Source organism: Vidua macroura, chromosome 3, assembly GCF_024509145.1.
Source record: "Vidua macroura isolate BioBank_ID:100142 chromosome 3, ASM2450914v1, whole genome shotgun sequence".
In the NCBI taxonomy this organism is placed as follows: domain Eukaryota; kingdom Metazoa; phylum Chordata; class Aves; order Passeriformes; family Viduidae; genus Vidua; species Vidua macroura.
In genome coordinates, this window is record NC_071573.1 from 18,153,190 (window position 1) to 18,170,284 (window position 17,095).

Consider the following 17,095-nt stretch of genomic DNA (forward strand, 5'->3'; position numbering starts at 1 on the left):
AGTCTCTGGCACTCCTGCAGCATGGGTAGGCTCCTGTTCCACTCAAAGGAAGTACATTCCAGGCAACAGCAGACCAGTGACCAGGGGGTTAAGTGCCTAACCTAATCTAGGCTTACCATAGTGCAATGTGTGCCAGTAGGGAAATAGTAGGATGAGAATAAAGCAGTAGCTGAGAAACAGGACAGAACAGGGGGAAAAAAACCCAACCAAATAAACAAAACAGAAAATTAAAAGGTCAAATTATTTTATTTAGAGCTCTACAGAAGCACTTTCATCTCTGGGAGTTGATAGTAAATTCTCTTCTGCAAATGCTGATTCACAAAGGCACAAAATGGCTACCAAGCTCTGATGCACTGGAGAGGTAGGCAGATCATCTCACAGTCCAAGCACCCATATCTCAATGTGGATGCTCCCTGCTTGCAGAGATAACTACATCCCATCTGCTTTTGTGGATGTAGGATTCCTTTGTTCCTGCAAGTCAGGGTGGAGGAGGAAGCACCTTTAACTCAGCTCTGGGAATATACAGAATTGCAATACCTACAGATTACCCTTTGCATCAAGAGCTTGGTCCCTTCAATTTATGGCTGTGTCACAGGAGCCAAGGTGTGTATTCCAACTGGGCTGGGCAGAAAGCACCTGTCTGCAATCACAAAAGTCCTCTTCAAAAGGGAGAATGTATTGCCTTCCTGGATCTGGCTGGATGGTCCTGACTGTGTTTTGGCTAAGATGGCACCACCTTGAGCTCTGCTTGACCTGATTTCCATGCACAAGTGTGCTGTGATTTCTGGTTTGTCTCCTGTCCTCCTCAATTTGCAGAGAAAAATCTTCTCTACAACAAGGCTTGGAGACAATAAACAAGAACAGTAATTTGAAATGCTGATCCTCACCCTTGAGGGAGGCATAATGGTGAGAGGAGGAAGAAGAGCTCCTTGCAGGAGTAATTTGTTCAGCAGGGAGAATTCTTGAGTGCAATCACATTGTCCAGCAGGCATAAATAAGAGCAATCAGCAATGCCATGGCCACAGCAAGGGCAGCATTCTTGCGATTTTCCTTACGAAGCACACTCAGTTCTTTCTCTGGGAAACAAACAAAAGACTTGCCTGTGAAGGTTCTTCATGTTGTAGCTACACCTCCTTTCAAAACTCTCTTAGAAGCACAAAGCTTCCTTGGCCACAGACAAAAATTTTGGGAGCAGTATGGAAAGCTGCCAACAGGGTGTGCTGAATGGGAAGTAACTACCCAAACTAGTAGGAACCCTTTCATTTGTTCTTATCCTGACACTGGTGGTAGCTGTGCTTGGGAATAATTCAGTGCCAGATGGCAAATGACATTGCTGTAGGCCTCTACTAAGGACAGACTGTGTCATTAGAATAACTGCTTGCTCCCTATGAGAATGAAGGAGACAGGAGGACAGAGAGCTATTTCTACTATCTTCTAGATGTAACAGCCTGGTAGCTCTTTCTAATGCTAAAATTTAAATACAACTGTAGTCACCTTTGAATGCTGCAGAATCTGTGTTTCCTTACACTTCAGAAGGATCAGTGTGGAAAAGGTCTGAACCTGGACACTCTTACTCTGTTGGGGTCTGAAGCTTTTTAGAGATACGTAAACCAGGGAGAAGGAAAGCAACCTAAGAACCACAGATGCAGAGAGGGGAAGACAGTGGCTACTTCAAGTATGGAGTCTTGCCAATCTCCATTTCTATTTGGTTCCCTTTACCAAAGATGAGAACCCCACTCTTGCTGGTTCTGTTCCACAAAACTTTGCTGGCTGGTACAGGCAAGCAGTGAGGCCTCCAGCCTTTCACACTGCAAGGCCAAACAGCACTAAGGGTGTGGCAGGCAAGGTTGGGAGTGGACTGTCCAGAGAAAGACTGCTTTTGTTGCCGAGTTCATCTGCAGAGTTACTGCCTCTACAGTTTCCACAAGCAGCCTCCAGCAGTTCCCCAAGTGGTGTTGGTAATCAAAAGAGATTTTTAGCTCATCCTTCTGCCCCATTCTTCACCAAATACAAGTATTTTCATGCAGCCACAGAGCAATCTGCTTGAATCTGAAAGGCCACGAAGGAGGTGACAGGGTCACATAACCTCATGCACAGCAGTGCCAGCTTAAACTGATGCTGACAATGCCATTGTCAGCAGCTGCTGTTCATGGCCTCAAGTGCATCAGCTGGAATAAGGAAAGATTTAGTCAGAGGCCACAGCAGTGATGTCACCATTAGTGAGGCTGTTTTCTGTCTGAGCTACTGTCAGACAGCTCTGCTGATGCCAGCAGGGATGGCTGACTGCTGGCTGGTAAAAGGGTAGCAGCAATTTTCAGTCTTCCGCTGTCTCTAGTGGTATGCCCTTAGGGAACAGCTTTCTGTCTAAAGTAACTGTTACTCTTCTGGAAACAGTCCTCTAGCATGAGTTACAATTACAAATTTGCTGGCCATACCCCAGCTCTCAACCCTCTAGACCTAAAAGAATACTTGTGCCTCTTTCCCTTGTGTGAGCTCTGCTGCTTGCACAGCTGCAGAGTACTGTCAAGCAGGTAACACATTGATTGATACCAGGAGCCTGAAGATGTACAAAGCAGCACCTCTAGTGGAATGGAAGTCCTGTCAAGTATGGTATCTCAGAGAGACTTTCATTCTAACTGTCTACAGCAGGACTTGCACCAAGGAAAGACCCTGGCTCTCTAGAAGTGCACGTAGCACATCAGTGTGAATCACTATGCTCTTGTGCTGAGTGGCCTCATAAATTCATGCAGTTAGAACCCTCCCGAAGGAAGGTATACTTTGCTGCACTCCTGATAGCACTTGCCTTCTTACCTAGCAAGTTTCTACAAGGAAAAAAAAAAAAAACAAAACTTGGAGGGAGGGATGTTAGAAGCTACTTGAGCCAATCTGTTAGATATGATTATCTAAAGACTGGTAATTTGGGGTATGTGGAGGGGTTGTTTTCTCCCCTTCATTAGCTGATGCTTATTTTTTTCCCTATGGAAGTACAGCTCAAGTGGGAGGATGCAGACTCCTATTATAATATGCTGACTGCATTTCCCTTTGGTTGAAGCTAAATTCAAAGGCAGAAGTCAGAGGTGGCAGGAGCTTGAAGACAAAGCTAAACTGCAGCACTGATCCCATCCTGCCCAGAGGGACCATTTTTAATGAAGCTCTTACCATAGTTGTCAGCTTTGGTCATTAGTAAGTTTCGCTCTCTCTCCAGTGACTTTCTGTAATGAGAAGAGGAGTTCATTACCTGCAAGGCAGAACACAGCCTATTTCTTTGCTTACATGATGGAAGAGAGACCGTCCCCACTGCTGGGGATATCTGCTCAGAGGATGAGCCCCTCACCCCTCCCTGTTGGAAGGGTGACAGTTTAGAAATACCCAGTTGTGCAGGAGAAGAGATGCAGCATTTTAGATTATTTTTTCCTTCCCCCAAATTGCTTCCTATCTCTCCTTTCAGGAGAGCAGTGTAGGCAAACTAGAGCTAGAAAGAGGCTCTTGGGTCAGTCCCCTACTCTGGTTTCCCCTAGGTGAGGCAGGAAATTCTGACACAGCTATGGGATGGGGCAGAGTCCTCATATGCTCTCTGGAGGATCCTGCCCCTCTACCACTTTAGGTTTAGTGCTGGAACAGTAATTCTTCTCACCATTTGAAGCTGGGATCCCTTTGTCAGAGGTATCCAATTTACAGAAACTGGTGAACTCAAGTAAACAAGCTGAATCCAAGCCCAGTAGTAACAAGTTAAACAACCTGTCATTAGACTGAAGACTCATAATAACAGAAAAGACTAAGGGCAACCCAGCCCTTGTCTTAAACTGCACAAGATGATTAATTAATATACAGATTAAAATATAAATCCAAAATAAAATTCCTGAAAGTAGCTTTGTTTCCATTATGGCAGTGAGGAAACAGTCAGTCCTTTCAGACTCTACACATAAATAAACATGCACTAATAAATTATCTCCTGGTTCAGAGAAGGCAGAAAGTGCAACAGAGTTTGTTGTTCCCCTTGGTGCACAGCAAGAACAACCTGTAGGAGGAAAGAGATCCAAATCTATGTGTACAGCTAGTTAAGTGTAAGAGTGCAAGAAAGCAACCTACATCAGGAGCAGTAGGAGAGGAAAGGGCTCTAGAAGAGAACTGGGTGGAGAGCAGCCAGGAGGAAGTGAGAAAACAGCTTTACCAACATGATTGAGATGCTACTTAGAAATTTGTGAAGAGAGTCAAGAGAAGAAGCTTTGAGAATGAGACATGAAGAAACTATGACAACTGAACTTCAAAGTGGAAAAGCAGAACTCCTCTTTGTGTGCTATGCACTGAACCGATAATTTTGATCACGGTACCTTCCCTCCAGGGTTTTTCAAAGTGTCTGGAATAGGACAGTGGAAGTTCTGTTTCTATTTCCATACAAGCTGTAAAATTCACAGAAGGCTCCAAGATTCCTAATTCATAATTCTTTGCTCTAGGCCCTATATTTCAGGCAGAAACCATCATATATCACATCTTGTCAAGTTACCACAACTGTAGGTTTGGTTGTTGGCCACCTAAGCCCCAGATAAAGAATACAGACAGTAAACAAGGAGAACTTAGGCCAGAAAAAGATTGTTGAGATGAGGAGATATAGTGAAGACAGAAAGGAAGAGACAGGACCCTGTCTAAATATGGATGGGGATATAAAACTGCAGTAAAGGAGGGGAGGGGGGTACAAAGGAGAGTTTAACAAAGAACTTAAACTAAGCCTGATAAATATCAGGAGATGGACACATCACTATTGCTATGATCATTTCTAATGGGGTTCTACAGGACAGTACTGTAGAGCAAACACCAGGATCATCAGGACCACTCCCTGGGCTGATGACTGAGCTTCCTAGCCTTTTTCTGCTTGGAGCAAAGCAGTAGGATGCTAGTGACTGAAAAAATGTCCTCAAGCAGAGAGATTTGAGAATCAGCTGGGACATATAAAATCTCTTGCTTCACACTCAAGAGAAACAGCAGGTTCTGCCTATGTCTACTACAAAATCTAGGACAAAGTCCTTGCTTGAGTCCCAGCTCTAGAAGACAACAACTGCTGCCTCTACAGCAGCCACAGATTTCAGGGGAATTGTCCCTCTTAGCTTTCCCAAGAAAAGCCAGTGCATTAATTCATCCCTACATCCAGACACATTAGCAACACAGACATAGATATTTTCCCTCAGCTGCTTTTGCAGCTGGATCCCAGCCTGGTTTAGCCCTCAGTAGTAGTTGCTGCACATCTCCCTGATTGAACCTGGGTGGCTTCAGCAAGGCTTGAGCAGCAGTGTGCAGAAAACCATTGCCGGACTCATAGAGCAGGTTTGTAACAGGCCAGGAGCCAGGCCTGCAAATGAACTGGCAAGTTTCAGGCACTACTTTTCTGGTTGTGGCACAGGTTGGAGTCAGGCTGTTAATAAGATACAGCTTTCTCTCTATATCACTGCACTTCTCACAGAGGCAAGTTCCGCAAGAAAGCTCCAAGCTGTGACAAGAGAGTCGTGTCATGGGGAAATCACACATTCCCACCCCTTCAAGAGTTCTTGCTTGGTCCTACAGCAGGATGACAGCTAAGCTGAAGTGCACACACACAGCTGTGTAATGAGCTGGTCAGCAATACCTTCCTTCGGGGCTGAGCTTCTCTCTGCGCAGCTTAAGGTCCACCTCTTCCATGCTCTGTCTGCAGCGTGCCAGCTTCTCCTCTAATCCATCAATCTGAAAAATACCACACCAGTTACCATCATTTCTTCTCCCAGCTTACAAGGACTCATTCCCATTCAGATGGTGGCAGTTCAGCTACTATTCCTCCCCAGATCAAGGGAAGAATCCCAGATCTGTGTAGAGATCACAGCACAGAGAGCTCATCATCTCCCAGCTCAGCCTGTGTTCTAGCCCAGACAACTGTAACATCATCACCTCAGACACAGCCAAACCAGCCCTGACACTGCCTATTGTGTGGCTGGCCAGCACCCTTTTGCTAGGATCTGATCCTGTTCCAGCTTGCTCTGGTTTCTTTGCACGTGGGTCCACAAGCAAAGGTGTCATCTTAGGTATCCTTATGCAATTAAAGGATAAAAAGAGAGACGCTGGCCTAAACAAAGCCTGAGGGACAGGGTCTTATTTTAGCACTATGAATGGATGCAGAAATCTACAAAGCACGCTCAGCTCTCTGGCTGGGTGAAGAGGGAACAAAGGGATACTTCCAATCTTTTTTACTCAACTAAATCTACAACAGCAACTGGAGTCTGCACAGTATAGTCAAGAGAGCATTCACCACTGCCTCCTTCAACCTGTACCAAGTGTTGGCAGCAACATGTTTCCATTCAGAAAAATATTGGTTATCTCCTTGTGTCTCTTCATCAAGTATCCCAACAGGCACCCCTGTGTCTTCCTGTGGAGGGGAGTAACCACAGCTAGGCACAGGAGGGTTGATATCCTTGTATGCAAACAGACTGCCCAGGAGGAAATCCTACCATGGCAAACAGTTCTGGGAATCATTCCTCTCTTCTGCCTGGCAACCACAGCATCGACATCTCAAGGAAAACTTTGACTTTCAAGCTTGCTTCCAGCAGGGAAACAGTAGGACTAATCAGACAATATGCAGCAACCTAGCCTGAAAGAAAACGGCCTCGGTGCACTAAGGTGGGAATGACCTCTCTTTTGAGCTACTTAGTGCAACACTCCTGCTGTGCCTGGTTCTCCAGGGAAGGCCAAGCCTGGCAGCATGGGCTCCCTGTGGTGGGAGCTTTCACACACCAGACGCTAAGAGGCAGCACAGTCCTGGGTAAAGGTGGAATGAGCTACCTGGACACCAGCCTTAGAAGCAGCCCAGAGCACAAACACACTCATAAACACTAATAAGGGAAACAAAATCAAAGGTAGTGATCCCTAATTACTGCTGCTTTGGGATCAGCTCTGTTCTGATCAGCTCTTGTTAATGAGCTCATTAACAATCTCACACCTTCTGCTCAGGAAAAGCAGGAAAGCATTATAACTAAGTGGGACTGGAGAGAAGAGGCTTGACATAAAGCAGACCATGAAAAGAAGTTTAACCAGTCAGTTAAATAGTCTGGAAGGAGCACAGCAGAGCTGGGGAGGGAGACCTATAAGAAGGCTCAAATAAATCTTTGATTTATCAGATAGCAATCCCAAAGTCCTGGACTACTAGGCAACTCTGCCAGCATTCAAGATGCCAAACTCCCCAGAGGCACATGCACAGCTTCCTGAGCCCAAGGGGAGCACCAAGGCACATCACCTGATCCCAAAACTCAGGGAATATCACTTCTGTGCTTGGCAATGCTTGGGTTTGCCTGGATGAGGATAATTGTCTTCCTCCATTTCCAGCTGTGCCGGTTAAGAATGTTAACTGTAGCTGCTCATCGCCCTGTCATCCACTACAACTCAGTCAGCGTGATGCATTGCCCCAGTCTGCTTCAGGGCCAAGAAAGGACTTCACCCAGGCCAGCTCTGACCACACTTATCAGCAAGTTAATTTAATAGCATGGTGTGGTACAGCAGAGGTGGGGCGTTGGTCCAGTCAAATTTAAGAATTACCATCTCCCTCACCAGTTCCTACCATTTGCAAATGGCTATTTCTGCTCCCTTAGCTGTTGGAAACCCTTACGTGCACACACAGGAAAAGATGCTTCAGCATGTGTTACCTGACTCCTCCTTAGCCTGTTAAATTATTACAGTGCACCATGGCTTCTCTGGAAATAATTTAAAAATAATGCTAAATAATATATTAAAGAATTAACGAGAGCTTTACTTAGTCAGCTGACAACCCCACCACTGAATTATCCATCCTACTGCACTCCAATCCTCTCCTCCGTGCCTGCTCCTCCTAGCTGGCAGTTGCTCTCACTAGTATATTCTGTGCCCATACTTCCCTCATTTCATGAGATTTAACAAGAGTATATTCTGCCCAACTTTGTCAGTGCTTTTACTTTCTGCTGACTAAAAATCTCCAGATTCCACATAATACTTTAAAGTTTCAACTGGTTTTACTGCTCTTAAATCAAAACCCAAGTTTGGGTCCCCTGCTGGAGAGCAATAATTTGCTAATAAACCACATGCCCCAGAACTGCATCATCAGCTGTGCTGAGCTGGGGGCACAAGAGATAAAAAATAACCAGAAAAAAAAAGACAAAGCAAGGAAGGAGGAACAGATTGCTGAATGAACAAAATACTTTTCTTTCAGAATTTCACTACTTCTTTTCTTCTGGCTAGCCTGAGTTATTAGGAGTTATAAGGAATGACAAGAGTGGGGATTCACAGATGCTATCCATTCACTGTGCCTCAGTTTCCCCACTTATAAATTAAGACAATATAATCTGCCTCCTGAAGGCAGCTCATTTGAATAAGAAGCCTCAGACACTGACCCAAACTATGGGCAGACCACTATCTTGATATGTCAATGTCATTGCCTTGCTTGGCATTTAGGAGCTGCTCCTGCAAGCCAGGAGCGTCTCGACAACTCAGCCATCCAAGTAACTCTTCACTGCAGAACAAAAGAAAGACAGAAACAGAAAATAAGCACAGGGAAAAAATCAGAGTAATACCTGGGAACTACTGATTACTCTCTGGGCTGCTAAGGAAACTCCTAGGGGGAGCCATAATCTGTAAAATTGTAGCACAAGAAAATCTCTAGGGCTTTGCCATAATTCCTTGCTACAGCTAGCTCTCCAGGAGAGCAATCCTAGAAGCAGGTGGTCACCTGAGCTTGCTGTGGATGGAAAGCTTTCCTTCCTACTAAATAAAACATGAGGTTAGTTGGGGTACATACCTGGGCACACTGGAAGCCCACAGGAAAACAAGGAGCCAAGCTTGCTTAGCTGAACCACCCTTGCACTTCACACTGCCTAATCTCTCTAGTGGCAATCTCAGTACAGTGCCTCTTAAGTTGCAAAGATGAACCTTTCCTCCTTTTAGCTCTCCTTTCCTTGAAGGGGATCCTCTGGGACAGAGCTGAAATGCAGCAAGCAGACAGTTCACATGACAGCTCCTCAGGTTCACACAGATGGTAGCAGGGACACAGAACTTTATTCACAGCAACATCTTTAAGTAGTTCCAGTTAAAAAGGGGGAGTGAAATATGTGCTTCATATCCAGGCAACAGATCTGGGCACACAGAGCTGCCCTTCTGAAGCTCCTCAGGAGACACTCCAGAAAGTCAAGTCCCAGCAGCTTTGGATGCACAATAGGGATCTAAGACCACATGCCTCCTTTGCTCCACAGGTATGACAAGACATTCAGCTATTTTTGCTGAATTCTGGCAACATTTGCTCATGATCTGGAAACCTTTTTAAGCTAGAGACCTGGAATGGATTTCAATCCAAACTGACTTACATGCCTATTACAAATTCCATTTGTTGGGACCATCTTGGGCAGAGAGCCCGAAATGGCTCACATAAGGGCAGAGACAAAGAGAGAAGTGAAAAAGCAGCTTTGCTTATAGAATTGAGCTGGATCCCATTTAATACATTTTGTAGCAATTTAATGAAAGCTTTCTTTCCAGCAGAAAGACTAAAAGCGCTTTTCAAGAACTGGCATCCACCCTCCACTTTTATGAATTCCCTAATTAAGATACTGGCAAAGAGCCATATCACACATACGTCGACATCCAACAGCATTAGGTAATGAGGTTTTCATCTTCTTACCCTCATAAAACAGATCAAAGCCAGCTGAAGAGGTGGGGGCAAAGAAAAAACCCCTTCCCTGAGCAATCTTTACATGCCTTGTCACCTGCCGGCACACTTGAGCTGTTCTTTCACAGAAGAATTAATGGTTCCTGCATCCACAAATTTGGCTGGATTATTAAAATCAGTCCAGCAGAGACAAATTTTGTTTAAATTCAAGTGCTAACTTGCTGTTCATGGACACACTTCCATTTTCTCCATGCTCTTGGAATCATTTTGCATGCTGGAAAATCATTTCACAGACATTCCGCCTACAGCATGCTTAGAAATATTTACCAGACAAGCTATTCACAGCAGAGGATGATCCACCAGTGAAGTCTAAGATGGCTCCTGCAGAACAACCCTGTGTGTTGCTAAAGGAGGAAAGGCTGGATCCTACCGACATCTCCTCCTTCAGCTTCGCAGGGACCATCTCATTAGTCAGTGCATCCTGCCTCAGTCCAGAGCAGTGGCTTTGCAGGACCACACACAGACATGACCACAGAGCATAGAGGCCAGATTTTCAAAAACTTCTGCAAGAACAGCTTCGCTGAACATGAACTGTGTCGGCCTTTTCCCTATTTTTTGTGTTCTTTCATAGACACTGATCAGCCATTGCCCTGTCAGACTCAGCAATACATGTAACAATACTTTATAGAAACACACACCTGACATTTTGCTGCCCAGGCACTGCCTTTAATCTAATGCACTTTTCTGCTTCTCTGATTTTTTTTTTTTCAGTTGTTGTCTGAGCCACAAGTATATTTTTAGTGGTTACAATATCCTTTGGTAAGAAATTTCACAGCAGGTTATGGAAAGAACCAACCCCTCCTGTTTGTTCTGAGCTTGTCAGCTGCTGGTTTCATTTGATAGCCCTAACTTTGTATTGACAGTGTATGTTCATTCTTCATTTAAAGCTACAAGTAGCATGCAGAGAATATAGGCCTATATTGGGTCCCTTGCAGTCATGTTTTCCAGCTCAAAAGGACCTGGAATGCTTGGTAGTTTCTTGCATAAAGTTCTCCACACCTTTGGTCATCCGTGTCACTCTCTTGAGTTAATTCCATTTTCACTATTTTGGTACAAAATGGACCAGTCTTGCCAGTTTCATTTTCCTGATGAGTTTCCTCAAGCAAGTCCTATGCAGCTCAGCATTGTCAATAGGACTGCCTGTCAAAAGACTAGAGTTATATGAAAGAAGTGGCATGAATTTAAACCAACACAACATTATGGAGATCCATTAATATATATTTAAATCAGATCATATCAATTACATCTGCAATTTGTAAGTGCAAGCTAATCTGATAAGTGTCCATATAGAAAATTGCATTCATTTAGCATCATGACTTCAGTTAAACAAGCATGACTCTGCCTAGATGAGGCCTTTCAAAGCTAGTCATGCATCACGCCATATTAACACTCATTTGAAAAGTTTTCCTTACAATCATAACAGCTCAGAAGGTAATACTGAACAGAATAAGTTTAAATTATGAATCAAGTACCTCGGTTGTCATGCAAACTGAAACACAGCTCTATCTTCCTTTGGCTTAAAGGGATACTTTCTTTCTTCCTCCCTAACTGTGGTGTTGTATTTTAGCTAAATGGTATGCTCTGTCTCACCCCTCGAAAAGGTACGGTTTATTCCAAGCCTGTGATCCTCCCCTGAACTATCATGTGTCTGTAATTCCATTGGCCCAATCTTATTCCTCGCCCACTTTGAATCTCCCTGTTAAGTGTGCCGGTGGAAGGGGCTCCCTCTCTCTGAGCCGGCTCTCCTGGCCGGCGCTCTCTCGGCCCCTCTCTCTCCCTCCCCTTTCCCCCCTCCTTCCCCTTCCCCCCACACTCTCCCTCAGAAACCACACTGCCTCCCGGGGGCAGGACCCCCAATACACCCTCATCTAATGAGCACCCTCAGAAGCCGTGTGGAGTCTCCTTGCCTGCCTGCTGCTACCAGCGAACTCACAGCTTAGGGGGCCCCCGGGGACACCCCGGAGGGTCCCCCCAAAAGCGCCGTGCAACACCTAACCTCTCTTCAGTAGTGTTGTCATCACTGCAAGTGGAAAGAATTTTATCTTGTAGTAGTGTCTTTGCACAGAGATTTTCACCTGTAACGCACAAAAAAGAGTAGCTCTACAATCCTTTCAAAACTAGTATGTTCCATCCTGAAAACTTGTAAAAAAACCCCCAAAACCTAATCTAAAGCGCAAACATTTTGCAAGAATTTTCTGTGGCAGCTAAAATCAGTCCCTTTTCATTCTGTGAAAAGCAGGTCCCTAACAGGCTGAGCCATTTTGCCACCTCTTTTTGTAAGGTAGGCCCTACCATGTCAACTCTTCTTGTCTACCACTTTTCAAACCACAACCGCAAAAACAAAAAAACCAAGCAAACAATATATATATATATATATATATATATATATATCACTGTTCAATTCTCTCTGGCAGGCTCACCAAAGGAAGCCTGGACAGTCAGTATAGCCCTCTGGACTCTCTTTGGTGGTTATATTTGGGTTAGAATGCACAGAACTGTGTTTCTCTAATGAAAGCCTAACCAATGAAACACACCAGGTAACCATAAACCAAACTCCTATTCTACACATCAGGATGAGAGGAGGTCTCATCAATACATATAAATATCTTAAAGGTGGGTGTGAAGAGGTTGGTGCCAAGTGGTGCCCAGTGATAGGAGAAGGAGGAGCAATGCCTGTAAACTAAAACACAGGAAGTTCCACCTCAGTGTGAGGAAAAAACCTTTTTACACTGAAACAGACCACTGGAACAGGCTGCTCCAGCAGGCTGAGGGGTTTCCCTCTCTGGAGACATTCAAAATCTACCTGGTCACGTTCCTCTGTGATTTGCTCTAGGTGACCCTGCCCTGGCAAGGGAGTTGGATGAGATGATATCCAGAGGTCCTTTCCAGCCCTAAGGATTCTGTGACACTCACCTTTATGTTACTAGCCAGTGACACATTTCTGACAAGCCCTGCCATTTCCCTGGCCTTTCCATTCTGGTTACCTTGGTCTGTTGTGCATGTGCTCACTTGAAAAGACTTCAGGGCAGAAGTGACCAGTGAGATTCACTGAATGAATTCTGTCCCATTTCAGCCATTTGTGAGGAACATTCAGGATTTGCTGTCCCCACAGCATTCAAACCCACAGACTTGAACTCAGACTTGAGCCCAGACCACACTGTTCAGTGCAGGAGCCTGAAAGACATATGCTTCAGAGAGATCTTAACTAACACAACTCAGCTTGTTTACAGAAAGACAAAGCTTCAACAGAGCTTACCAGCAGCCCTCCTGCCACCCAGGAGATCCCAGTATCACAGAATGGGTAAGATCTGAAGGGACCACAGTGGGTCATCTGCTCCAACCTCCCTGCTCAAGAAGAGTCATCCTCAAGCACATGGCACAGGTGTAATCTCCAGTGAGGGAGAGACAAAAAACCCAAGCACAATAAAAAGGCAGCTTCAGAAGGGAGACATCTCTTAAAACCCAGCCTTTCCCCATTCTCGCTGTGATTTACAGGCCTCTCACATGCCAGTTTACCACTGGGCTCCCTTCAAGAAGCAGCAACACACGGCTGACTTCCACCGCCGCACGCACACAACGGGCTGGTGGTCACGGCCCGCCGCAGCACCCCCACGGGCACGCACCCACAGCCCCTCACGGCACTGGCTCAAGGGCTCGGCAGGAGCAAGGACACCGCCCGCCGTCGCTCAAGGCCGGGAGCAAGGATGTGGCTCCGAGCCCCCCGCCAGCCCGGCCACCGCAGCGGCCGCCGCGCCCCCCCCTCACCTCCCGGGCCACGCTCGGCCCCGCTCGCCGCCTGCCCATGGTCCGGCCCCGCCCGCCGCGCATGCGCAGGGGCGCCCCGCGCGCCGCCGCCTCGGTGCGGGGCCGTGCGCTGCGCTGGGCCGGGCGGGTGCCATGTTGGGGAAGGGCACCGCTGGCTGCCCGCACCCATGGAGCCACTGGCCCCGGGGCTGGGTTCGGTCCTGCGAGACCTCTCGGCGTGGTTTCTTCACAGCCGAGGGCGAGCGGCAGCCAGAGCGGTGCATCCCGCGTTGTGCCGCTGCTGCCCGCATCCTGTTCTGCCCTCTCTAGTGGCAGGGGATGAGGGATGGCTGCGGGAGGACCGGAAGGCTGGGAAACTGAGGCGGGATTTTTTGGTCATGTCTGGTCCTGCCTCTCCGCCCCTCAGAGACCCCGGCCCCCTCGGGGGCTGTCTGGGCAGATCCGAAGTGATCAGCTGGTTTTCGCTCAAGTGGAGCCAGCGCATTCCTGGGCACTCCAGACCAGGTCTTGTAGTGCCGGGGGTCACTCAGGAAGAAGGCAACCTCGGAAACACAAGGCAAACCCAGAGAACGGCTGCTTTGTTGCATGTTGGAATAAATTAGAAATTTTTTTGGACATCAGGAGGGATTTCTTCACTGAAAGGGTTGTCAAACATTGGAACAGGCTGCCCAGGGAGTGGTGAAGTCACCGTCCCTGGAGGTGTTTAGGAAAAGATGGTGTGGAACACAGTGTCATGGTCTAGTTGACATGGTGGTATTTCATCACAGGCTGGACTCGGAGGTCTTTTCCAACCTAATTGATTCTGTGATTGTCTTATTCAGATTGTTCTTGGGGTTTCCTATTCAAACGCTAGCGCTGTGCTAGAGCAGCTGAGGAAAAGCTGGCTGTGTGATCTACCTGGAAATAGCACTTCGTGCATGCCAGCCAGTTCAGTGCAAGATGCTAATCATGATGTTACATATGCATGTCAACACTTGTTCTGACCAATAAAGCTTTTTATCAAACACTGCAATCTTGTATTAAAAAAAAAAAAAAAAAGCGACACCACTGAAGTGCATCTATCTTCGGAGTTGGACACAGCTGCTACATGACAGAGAGCAGCAGTGCTATTTTCTGGCAAAAAAGGAAGGCTGGGCAGCAGCACCATTTATTAGACATACAGACAGAATTTTCATTTTGACTAAATACCCTCTGCTGACTGAAATTTTGCTAGAACGGCGGGAGTGCAGATGTGTGTCACACAAGCAGTGATAATACTGATACCTAATTTGTGTTTCGTTTTCTTTCAAACACCTCCCCTTTCCTTCATTTTTACTGTATGAGATGGAATATGTTGGTAACAGCATCACTTTTATTTTATGACTGGAGAAAAATGAGGGACAGCTGTACTCTTTTCTGCTCCCCAATGTGGTACTTGACTCTATGCAACAGAGTCTATACTTCTGAACCCAAAGGAACCAAAACTCCCATCTCCAACGTGAGACACTGAGAAAACTGCTTTCCAAGCAGAGGCAGCTAGTCAGAAGGCAGTAAAGAAGCTGAGTAGGACTCAGCCAGCAGCCCCGGGGAAGCACAGCATCAGGGGGAGGGAGAAAATGAAAAAGTGGGAGAATGTTATTTTTTCCCCTCTTAGACAGAAGACTTGATTAGTGAGTGTAAATACAATCTAAAAATGCATAGAGGTTTGAAGAAACCCATCTGTTATGGTTTACAACGGGCTGAAATAGCTATTAGTTCAACAGAAAGCATTTTCTCCTTCACAAAGGTGAGTATTGATTCAGGGGAGGACTGTCAATTCTCACATACACTTCTCCACAGAGAGACAAACATACACCATTTTGCGGGCGGATGACTGTGACCTTTGTTGTCACATCTTTTGAGAAGACAGAAAAGGAGAACTGGTTCCTCCCTCACAAACAAGCCACCATTCCCACCATTGCAAGCAGCAGTTTTCAATTCATGTGTTACTTCTCCTGGCACTACTAAATCCATCAAGCTAATAACCTCATTATGCCTGTTACCTGGTCTTGTGTCTCCTGGTTCTGCCCTCAGCTGACACCTTTTCTTCATCCATCCCTGTTATGTCTTCATTTCCTATGTAACGTCATTCATGTCATGTACAGGCTAATGCAAGAAAGAAAAGCTTCCTTTTCCTCTGCAAATTTATGGTATTTCTCTTCTTGAAACATGAAGAATAGATCTGGAAGGTTTTCACATGCAATGATATCAGCTTCCTCATTTTAAAATATTTATGGACGAGTACAAATTTGAGCTACTCCATATCAAGCAGCTGCTATTGTCAACATGCATATCTAAGCTGGAAATCTAAAGTTTTTAGCTTTGAGAGCAGTCATATTACGGAACACACCTCCTGCCAGAAAGGTGGGAGGAAAAGAATGAAATAGTTTTTAGTGGGCTCTGGAATGGGATGGTCTAACAGAAAGTCTGTATGAGGAAGGTTCAAGATGTGATGACATACAGGTAGGCACCAAATAGCATATCCAGTAATGAGGCTGTATATGGTCCTGGTGAGATCCTGCTCAGTGTCTCTGATTATGCTGTCCCTACTGCATCCTTGCAGCCAAAATGAGTGACAAAGTGGTGTTAGAAATGAAAAATACACAAGTGTAAGCCTTAAAGGAACATTCAGGAGACACTACACTATGTGTCCAGAGGCAGGATCAGATACACTGACGCCACCCAAACAGTGTTTTCTGTACCTGTGCATAACACAGCAAGAATGCTGCCACCTTCTCAGCACCTCTTACACTGCTCATTGACTGGCAGCAGGGAAGGTTTGTCTCCTCTCTGTAACCTAATTGAGTTTGTTGCATGTTGACCTATTCTCAGCACGCATGGGGAGCAATTGATCAGCATCTTCTAACAACTTTATGTATTTGAGATTCATTATCATATACTCTCTTCTGTTTTCTTCCTGCTAGACTCAGTCCTCTTCTTTCAATCCTATGCATTTTGCACCTCTTATACTGTTTGTTACCTTTCTCCCATCCAAACCTAGACTAATCCTATCTAACTTGGGTGTATTGAGAAAGCAAAAAATTATCCCCTTTGTCTTATAGGCTGTATGCCCTACTAATGCAGCCAAGAAGGAAATTTGTCTTTTAATGCAATACTTTCACAATGGCAGTTCATATTTAGTTAACAGCCCTGTGACTCCTCAATGTTTCCTCAGTGCTGAAGTCTAGGTAGGTGTTACCCATTTCTTTATTGGTGCATTTAATTTCTTCCCCTTCTCAGTTCAGCATTTTGCACCAGTTTTAGGACATTTTAGCTGGCTGAATGTGAGCTATTTCTCCAATTTGCCAAAATTTTTTTCCCCTATTGTGCCTCTGTCTTGCATGATCTTCCAGACTTGAGGCCGACTATACATTTTATAAACATACTTTATTTGATTATCCAAGTCACTGGGAAAAAACAGTTGATAGTCCTGTTCTTTGTAAGTCCTCCTGACCTGATGACAAACTACCGATAACTAGTTTCAGAGTGCATCCCTATGACAAATATTGTTTTAAAAAGTGTTACTACACATCAGGACAGCCTGCATTGCTGGGCTTGCTCTCTCTACTGTTTCAGTTACTGTGACAAAGAAAGCTAAACAGTTTACAT

General features: G+C 45.5%; 1 protein-coding gene across 3 annotated transcripts; it reads right to left on the reverse strand.

Annotated features, from left to right (window-relative positions):
• Positions 1-227: 227 nt before the first annotated feature.
• CCDC167 (coiled-coil domain containing 167) lies at positions 228-13,520 on the reverse strand. 3 transcript variants are annotated; one of them, XM_053972872.1, is made up of 5 exons: positions 13,469-13,514; positions 12,960-13,092; positions 5,618-5,712; positions 3,160-3,212; positions 228-1,076 (listed from the first exon to the last, which is right to left on the reverse strand). In XM_053972872.1, exons 2-5 carry the CDS (start codon positions 13,032-13,034, stop codon positions 973-975), a joined length of 327 nt encoding a protein of 108 aa, XP_053828847.1. In that variant the 5' UTR covers positions 13,035-13,092; positions 13,469-13,514; the 3' UTR covers positions 228-972. The 3 variants fall into 3 exon arrangements, with proteins under 3 accessions (XP_053828847.1, XP_053828849.1, XP_053828848.1); XM_053972874.1 differs by lacking the exon at positions 12,960-13,092 and having other exon boundaries at positions 13,469-13,520; XM_053972873.1 differs by lacking the exons at positions 12,960-13,092; positions 13,469-13,514 and adding an exon at positions 8,379-8,480.
• Between the last annotated feature and the right edge of the window lie 3,575 nt (positions 13,521-17,095).